Source organism: Oncorhynchus gorbuscha, unplaced genomic scaffold, assembly GCF_021184085.1.
Source record: "Oncorhynchus gorbuscha isolate QuinsamMale2020 ecotype Even-year unplaced genomic scaffold, OgorEven_v1.0 Un_scaffold_624, whole genome shotgun sequence".
NCBI lineage: Eukaryota > Metazoa > Chordata > Actinopteri > Salmoniformes > Salmonidae > Oncorhynchus > Oncorhynchus gorbuscha.
The window spans coordinates 462,017-471,270 of NW_025745741.1; the positions used below are offsets into that span (position 1 = coordinate 462,017).

Below are 9,254 nucleotides of genomic sequence, written 5' to 3' on the forward strand. Positions count from 1 at the left end.
ACCACAGCAGGACAAACAGGAGAAACACAATGTGTAAAGACCACAGCAGGAGAAACAGGAGAAACACAATGAGTAAAGACCACAGCAGGAGAAACAGGAGAAACACAATGAGTAAAGACCACAGCAGGAGAAACACAATGAGTAAAGACCACAACAGGAGAAACACAATGAGTAAAGACCACAGCAGGAGAAACACAATGAGTAAAGACCACAACAGGAGAAACACAATGAGTAAAGACCACAGCAGGAGAAACACAATGTGTAAAGACCACAACAGGAGAAACACAATGAGTAAAGACCACAACAGGAGAAACAGGAGAAACACAATGAGTAAAGACCACAGCAGGAGAAACACAATGTATAAAGACCACAACAGGAGAAACACAATGAGTAAAGACCACAGCAGGACAAACAGGAGAAACACAATGTGTAAAGACCACAGCAGGAGAAACAGGAGAAACACAATGAGTAAAGACCACAGCAGGAGAAACAGGAGAAACACAATGAGTAAAGACCACAGCAGGAGAAACACAATGAGTAAAGACCACAGCAGGAGAAACAGGAGAAACACAATGAGTAAAGACCACAACAGGAGAAACACAATGAGTAAAGACCACAACAGGAGAAACAGGAGAAACACAATGAGTAAAGACCACAGCAGGAGAAACAGGAGAAACACAATGAGTAAAGACCACAGCAGGAGAAACACAATGAGTAAAGACCACAGCAGGAGAAACACAATGTGTAAAGACCACAACAGGAGAAACAGGAGAAACACAATGAGTAAAGACCACAACAGGAGAAACACAATGTGTAAAGACCACAGCAGGAGAAACACAATGTGTAAAGACCACAGCAGGAAGAACAGGAGAGACAGCTATTGGTTAGAAGACAGCTGGTTGAGGTCACCCACACAACCACAGCAGGAGACACACACAGGAAACAACTTAAGAAGTAAGAACAGAGAGGGCTGAAACATCAATGCACTTTGTTTGTGAGTGATCTCTGACCAAAACAGTTGCATTTAACTCTACTTACAATGTCCTGTTAACACCCTACATAACCACAGGAGATACACAGGGTCAAGCTGAACCCAAATGACCCTGTTTCCCGGTGTTAGTGAACAATATATAATTATTCCTCCTTCTGGCTCCTCCTGAACCAACACAGTTGTTTTCTATTCTACTTACAACTAATTCAATTAACATGTTTTTTTATATATTTAAAGAAAACAATAGATATTTGACCCAACTCTCCTCTGCGAAACCTGGTCTCGCTCTCTCTCTGTGCGAAACCTGGTCGCTCTCTCTGTGCGACACCTGGTCTCTCTCTCTCTGCGCGACACCTGGTCTCTCTCTCTCTGCGCGACACCTGGTATCTCTCTCTCTGTGCGACACCTGGTCTCTCTCTGTGTGACACCTGGTCTCTCTCTCTGTGCGACACCTGGTCTCTCTCTCTCTGTGCGACACCTGGTCTCTCTCTCTCTCTGTGCGACACCTGGTCTCTCTCTCTCTTTCCGTGTGCGACACCTGGTCTCTCTCTCTCTCTGTGCGACACCTGGTCTCTCTCTTCCTGTGCGACACCTGGTCTCTCTCTCTCTCTCCCTGCGCGACACCTGGTCTCTCTCTCTGCGCGACACCTGGTCTCTCTCTCTGCGCGACACCTGGTCTCTCTCTCTGCGCGACACCTGGTCTCTCTCTCTGTGCGACACCTGGTCTCTTTCTCTGTGTGACACCTGGTCTCTTTCTCTGTGTGACACCTGGTCTCTTGCTCTCTCTCTGCGTGACACCTGGTCTCTCTCTATGTGCGACACCTGGTCTCTCTCTCTCTGCGACACCTGGTCTCTCTCTCTCTGCGACACCTGGTCTCTCTCTCTGTGTGACACCTGGTGTCTCTCTGTGTGACACCTGGTGTCTCTCTGTGTGACACCTGGTGTCTCTCTCTGTGCGTGACACCTGGTCTCTCTCTGTGTGACACCTGGTCTCTCTCTGTGTGACACCTGGTCTCTCTCTCTGCGACACCTGGTCTCTCTCTCGCTGTGACACCTGGTCTCTCTCTCTCTGCGCGACACCTGGTCTCTCTGTGCAACACCTGGTCTCTCTGTGCGACACCTGGTCTCTCTCTATGTGCGACACCTGGTCTCTCTCTGTGCGACACCTGGTCTCTCTCTATGTGCGACACCTGGTCTCTCTCTGTGCGACACCTGGTCTCTCTCTCTATGTGCGACACCTGGTCTCTCTCTCCCTGTGCGACACCTGGTCTCTTTCTCTGTGTGACACCTGGTCTCTCCCTCTCTGTGCGACACCTGGTCTCTCTCTCTCTGTGACACCTGGTCTCTCTCTCTCTGTGACACCTGGTCTCTCTCTCTGCGCGACACCTGTTCTCTCTCTCTGCGTGACAAAAGTAGTGCACCATCTAGGGAATAGGGTGCCATTTCAGACACAGTTCTGTTTAGATCAGGTAGCTCTTTCAAGTTGGTCACTTACTCACTATATAGTTGACCTACATTTTCTTTTCACCACAAATATACTTCTGATACATGAAATGTGATCTCCTCAGACGGCCAAAGCAGTGGTGGAAAAAGTACCCACTTGTCATACTTGAGTAAACGTAAAGACACCTTAAGAGAAAATGACTGAAGTAAAAGGGTTGGGATGACCATGGATGTTCTCTTGATAAGTGTGTGACTTAGACCATTTTACTGTCTGTCCTGCTAAACACTCAAAATGTACCAAGTACTTGTGGGTGTCAGGGAAAATGTATGGAGTAAAAATAACATACTTTTCTTTAAGGAATGTACTGAAGTAATAGTTGTGAAAAACATAAATAGAAAAGTATACTTTTTACTTAAGGACCTTGGACCACTGGTAACCTCTGAATCAGATGAAGTGGAAATGCTTTTAACATTTCCATACATTTATATATGCCATTTAGCAGACGCTTTTATCCAAAGCGACTTACAGTCATGTGTGCATACATTCTACGTATGGGTGGTCCCGGGGATCGAACCCACTACCCTGGCGTTACAAGCGCCATGCTCTACCAACTGAGCTACAGAAGGACCAGCCTGCGTGGAATCAGAAGTGCTGTTACTAGAAGATATGGAGTATTTACAGTCCAATGTTTGCTTTAAAGATGCACCGGGAATGACAATTGGTAAACAATGGTTCTGGAGGCCATATGAGTCTATGGAGAAACTGCTGAAGACATTGTCTGCGTCCCAAACAGTAGTACCCTATTCCCTATATAGTGCACTACTTCTGACCAGAGCCCTATATTCCTTATTCCCTATATAGTGCACTACTTCTGACCAGAGCCCTATATTCCTTATTCCCTATATAGTGCACTACTTTTGACCAGAGCCCTATATTCCTTATTCCCTATATAGTGCACTACTTTTGACCAGAGCCCTATATTCCTTATTCCCTATATAGTGCACTACTTTTGACAGAGCCCTATATTCTTTATTCCCTATATAGTGCACTACTTTGACCAGAGCCCTATATTCCTTGTTCCCTATATAGTGCACTACTTTTGACCAGAGCCCTATATTCCTTATTCCCTATATAGTGCACTACTTTTGACCAGAGCCCTATATTCCTTATTCCCTATATAGTGCACTACTTTTGACCAGAGCCCTATATTCCTTATTCCCTATATAGTGCACTACTTTTGACCAGAGCCCTATATTCCTTGTTCCCTATATAGTGCACTACTTTTGACCAGAGCCCTATATTCTTTATTCCCTATATAGTGCACTACTTTTGACCAGAGCCCTATATTCCTTGTTCCCTATATAGTGCACTACTTTTGACAGAGCCCTATATTCCTTATTCCCTATATAGTGCACTACTTTGACCAGAGCCCTATATTCCTTATTCCCTATATAGTGCACACTACTTTTGATCAGAGCCCTATATTCCTTATTCCCTATATAGTGCACACTACTTTTGATCAGAGCCCCTTTAGTCTGGAAAACCCAACCCGGCAACAATGACTAGAGTCTGGGTTTCAATAGTGACACTACTCGTTTGGCAACTTCTGGGGTGGGTCATTTACATTACATTTACATTTAGTCTGATTTAACCCGCAGTGACTAGCTCTTATCCAGACGACTTACAAATTGGTCCATCAGACAGGCAACTCTCCTAACAAATCACAAGCCACAACGTCGCGATTCAAAACCAAAAGTTTCCAGGCAAAGCCTTTGCTGTGGTTTTTAGTGAAGTTGGTTGATGCACATTTGCCAGTAGCCAATCACAAAATGCACTCCTGAAAGAAATAAAAAAAACACTGATCTCCATCTTGCTAGTTACTATTTTTAGTATGTTATTTTTACGTGGACAGAGTAGAGATGTGGGCATGGTTCCTCTAAGCCAAAAGAGTCCATCGTTGAAAGCAGATCCATGTCCCTGTGGCCTGGGGTTGGGCGTCCCAGACTAAGAGCCCTCTATAGATGCCATTTGGAACCCAGCCATTTCAGTCTCTGCTGGAGAGTTGTTGGGTATGTCAAACATGCTGAAGGACTGATTGGGGAACAATGGTTGAGATAATCATTGTTTGGTAATATCCCTTATTACTCTTCAACCATTGATTATAGCTTAGAAAGCCAGCATTGTAGAGCCAGCAAAGAGAGCAGACCTTGTGGTATAACGCTGTGGCCTTGTCTCTGACCACGCTATATAGAGCGCTCCAATAGAATCCAGATTATGTAGCACTGAAAGCATTTTCAACCGTCTACTATGTCACTGTTGGAGAAATATGTTCAGCAACTCAGCAAGAATCCACGAGACCTTATCCATTCTGAGCTGATTCATACAGAACAGAACAAGATGTGCAGTTTCCATCAAATGGTACAGCACGGTGCTGCTCACTATCCAGGAAACACAGAGACAAGTACATGGTCATTTAGCACACGCTTGTACCCAGAGTGACTTACAGTCGGGTGGTTCTCTCACCTTTAAGATGAATGCACTAATCAAAGTCAGTACATACATCTGCAGTAAACAAATCAGCCTAATGACCCATAGCTAACTGGAAACACTACAGAATGGGTCCAGCCAAACTGACCATGCAGCAGGTTTGACTCCCAACTGGCCGGGAATCCATAGATTTAACATGGAAATAATTCCACTAAGAATGGGTCTAGCAGGTCCATCAGCATGACTCCATCAGTATGGCTCAGGTCCATCAGTATGGCTCCAGGTCTATCAGTATGACTCCATCAGTATGACTCCAGGTCCATCAGTATGACTCCATCAGTATGGCTCAAGGTCCATCAGTATGGCTCCATCAGTATGGCTCCAGGTCCATCAGTATGACTCCAGGTCCATCAGTATGACTCCATCAGTATGGCTCCAGGTCCATCAGTGACTCCAGGTCCATCAGTATGGCTCCAGGTCCATCAGTATGACTCCATCAGTATGGCTCAAGGTCCATCAGTATGGCTCCATCAGTATGGCTCAAGGTCCATCAGTATGGCTCCATCAGTATGGCTCCAGGTCCATCAGTATGACTCCAGGTCCATCAGTATGGCTCCAGGTCCATCAGTATGGCTCCATCAGTATGACTCCAGGTCCATCAGTATGGCTCCTGGTCCATCAGTATGGCTCCAGGTCCATCAGTATGACTCCAGGGCCATCAGTATGACTCATTCAGTATGGCTCCAGGTCCATCAGTATGACTCCAGGTCCATCAGTATGACTCCAGGTCCATCAATATGGCTCCAGGGCCATAAGTATGGCTCCAGGTCCATCAGTATGACTCCAGGTCCATCAGTATGGCTCCATCAGTATGACTCCATCAGTATGGCTCCAGGTCCATCAGTAATGACTCCATCAGTATGGCTCCAGGTCCATCAGTACGACTCCATCAGTATGGCTCCAGGTCCATCAGTATGACTCCATCAGTATGGCTCCAGGTCTATCAGTATGACTCCAGGTCCATCAGTATGACTCCAGGTCCATCAGTATGACTCCAGGTCCATCAGTATGACTCCAGGTCCATCAGTATGGCTCCAGGTCCATCAGTATGACTCCATCAGTATGGCTCCAGGTCCATCAGTACGACTCCATCAGTATGGCTCCAGGTCCATCAGTATGACTCCAGGTCCATCAGTATGGCTCCAGGTCCATCAGTATGACTCCAGGTCCATCAGTATGGCTCCAGGTCCATCAGTATTACTCCAGGTCCATCAGTATGACTCCATCAGTATGGCTCCAGGTCCATCAGTATGACTCCAGGTCCATCAGTATGGCTCCAGGTCCATCAGTATGACTCCAGGTCCATCAGTATGGCTCCAGGTCCATCAGTATGACTCCAGGTCCATCAGTATGACTCCATCAGTATGGCTCCAGGTCCATCAGTATGACTCTCTAGGTCCATCAGTATGACTCTAGGTCCATCAGTATGACTCATTCAGTATGACTCATTCAGTATGACTCATTCAGTATGACTCCAGGTCCATCAGTATGACTCCAGGTCCATCATTATGACTCCATCAGTATGGCTCCATCAGTATGGCTCCAGGTCCATCAGTATGACTCCATCAGTATGGCTCCAGGTCCATCAGTATGGCTCCAGGTCCATCAGTATGACTCCATCAGTATGGCTCCAGGTCCATCAGTATGACTCCAGGTCCATCAGTATGACTCCATCAGTATGGCTCCAGGTCCATCAGTATAACTCCATCAGTATGGCTCCAGGTCCATCAGTATGGCTCCAGGTCCATCAGTATGGCTCCAGGTCCATCAGTATGTCTCCATCAGTATGACTCCAGGTCCATCAGTATGGCTCCATCAGTATGGCTCCAGGTCCATCAGTATGGCTCCAGGTCCATCAGTATGTCTCCATCAGTATGACTCCAGGTCCATCAGTATGGCTCCAGGTCCATCAGTATGGCTCCATCAGTATGGCTCCAGGTCCATCAGTATGGCTCCAGGTCCATCAGTATGGCTCCAGGTCCATCAGTATGGCTCCAGGTCCATTCTGTTAAAGGTTAGCAGGGACTTAGCCCTTACTGGAGACCTCTGTGTGTCTGGGTGTTGGGGAGCGTGTGGGCCTCGGCTGATGGGTGTTGGGGAGGGTGTGGGTCTCGGCTGATGGGTGTTGGGGAGCCTGTGGGTCTCGGCTGATGGGTGTTGGGAGCGTGTGGGCCTTGGCTGATGGTGTTAAGAGGGTGTGGGCCTCGGGCTGATGGGTGTTGGGGCGTGTGGGCCTCGGCTGATGGGTGTTGGGGGAGCGTGTGGGCCTCGGCTGATGGGTGTTGGGAGCGTGTGGGTCTCGGCTGATGGGTGTTGGGGAGGTGGGGCCTCGGCTGATGGGTGTTGGGGAGCCTGTGGGCCTCGGCTGATGGGTGGGGAGCCTGTGGGCCTCGGCTGATGGGTGGGGGAGCGTGGGCCTCGGCTGATGGGTGTTGGGGAGCGTGTGGGCCTCGGCTGATGGGTGTTGGGGAGGGTGTGGGTCTCGGCTGATGGGTGTTGGGGAGGGTGTGGGTCTCGGCTGATGGGTGTTGGGGAGCGTGTGGGTCTCGGCTGATGGGTGTTGGGGAGCGTGTGGGTCTCGGCTGATGGGTGTTGGACTCGGCTGATGGGTGTTGGGGAGCGTGTGGGCCTCGGCTGATGGGTGTTGGGGAGCGTGTGTGGGCCTCGGTGGGCCTCGGCTGATGGGTGTTGGGAGCGTGTGGGCCTCGGCTGATGGGTGTTGAGAGCGTGTGGGCCTCGGCTGATGGGTGTTGGGGAGCGTGTGGGCCTCGGCTGATGGGTGTTGGGGAGCGTGTGGGCCTCGGCTGATGGGTGTTGGGGAGCGTGTGGGCCTCGGCTGATGGGTGTTGGGGAGCGTGTGGGCCTCGGCTGATGGGTGTTGGGGAGCGTGTGGGCCTCGGCTGATGGGTGTTGGGGAGCGTGTGGGCCTCGGCTGATGGGTGTTGGGGGCGTGTGGGCCTCAGCTGATGGGTGTTGGGGAGGGTGTGGGTCTCGGCTGATGGGTGTTGGGGAGGTGTGGGTCTCGGCTGATGGGTGTTGGGGAGCGTGTGGTCTCGGCTGATGGGTGTTGGGGGGAGCGTGTGGGTCTCGGCTGATGGGTGTTGGACTCGGCTGATGGGTGTTGGGGAGCGTGTGGGCCTCGGCTGATGGGTGTTGGGGAGCGTGTGGGCCTCGGTGGGCCTCGGCTGATGGGTGTTGGGGAGCGTGTGGGTCTCGGCTGATGGGTGTTGGAGCGTGTGGGCCTCGGCTGATGGGTGTTGGAGAGCGTGTGGGCCTCGAGCTGACTCAAGCCAAAGGTGAGCATCGCCAGTGAATAAAGTATTTCACCTCTTCTTCCTCTTCCTCTCTCTGGAGTCAAAAACGGCCATCACAGACAGGAAATAGTTTTTCCCTTTCTCTTCTTATGAAATGGTTTGCCCTCTGGGCCCTGGCTGAAGTGTGCCTGCCTGTGTGTTGTGTCTGTTCGTGACTGACTGTCCAGTGTGCAGTTGTGATAGTGAACAAAGCTGGCAGACCCTGGTCTTTCATCTCCTACTGAGAAGATCCCACAGGCCAATAGTCATTAGAGCCTGGCGCCAATGCTAGTACAGGGGTAGTGAGGTGAGTAGGTGTTTGTGTGTGTGTGTGTCTGAGTTAGGTCTTGTCCTACAGTCGACTATGTGAAAGGCCCACATACCAGGCGGGTACGGTGAACAGGGAGGCCTCTGTAGCACACATCAAATAACTGGGCTGACTGATTGGCTGCCTCCGCGAGGCATCTGTGGCATCCGCCACACAAAACCTGTTCATTGTACAATGAACCACCTCACGTCTCGTCCGCAAAACAGGCATTTCAAATTTCTCTGATAATTTTTCCTCTGATGCAACGAACCTACCGGTACATACAGAGGCAATGAGGCCTAGTTAATGATACGATGTGGATGTTGCACACTGGTAGCTTTTTTCAAATCTTTTGGTTGACGTACCGCTTCAACCTACACCCATGCATGCAAAGGAATGTACTGGACTGCAACACACACACACACACACTTTCGCACACACACGCACCCACCCACACGCGCACACACACACACACTACTAATCTTTCCCCTCTTGTCTCTTCTGTTCTCACTCTTTCCCAGTCCCTAGAGGATGTTTGTCTACTAATCTTTCCGCATCCTACGACTCACCATGTCCCTTTCCTCTGGTCGACCATCTCTGGAGATCTTCTCCCATTCCTCACTTCCCTCAACAACTGCAGAACAGGACTGCAGGCAGTTGACGAAAATTTGA

General features: G+C 49.5%; 1 protein-coding gene across 1 annotated transcript; it reads right to left on the reverse strand.

The window, feature by feature from the left end:
- Window positions 1-7,015: 7,015 nt before the first annotated feature.
- LOC124019538 (extensin-like) lies at window positions 7,016-9,197 on the reverse strand. Its single transcript, XM_046334902.1, has 2 exons — window positions 9,152-9,197; window positions 7,016-8,229 (listed from the first exon to the last, which is right to left on the reverse strand). Exons 1-2 carry the CDS (start codon window positions 9,195-9,197, stop codon window positions 7,016-7,018), a joined length of 1,260 nt encoding a protein of 419 aa, XP_046190858.1.
- Window positions 9,198-9,254: the final 57 nt, after the last annotated feature.

Excerpts from the sequence above, each read along its gene's own strand:
- LOC124019538 (XM_046334902.1), bottom strand. The coding sequence starts at position 9,197 with ATGGGAGAAGATCTCCAGAGATGGTCGACCAGAGGAAAGGGACATG. Across the intron at positions 8,230-9,151 it reads GACCAGAGGAAAGGGACATG|CCGAGGCCCACACGCTCCAA; the intron begins GTGAGTCGTAGG and ends AACACCCATCAG.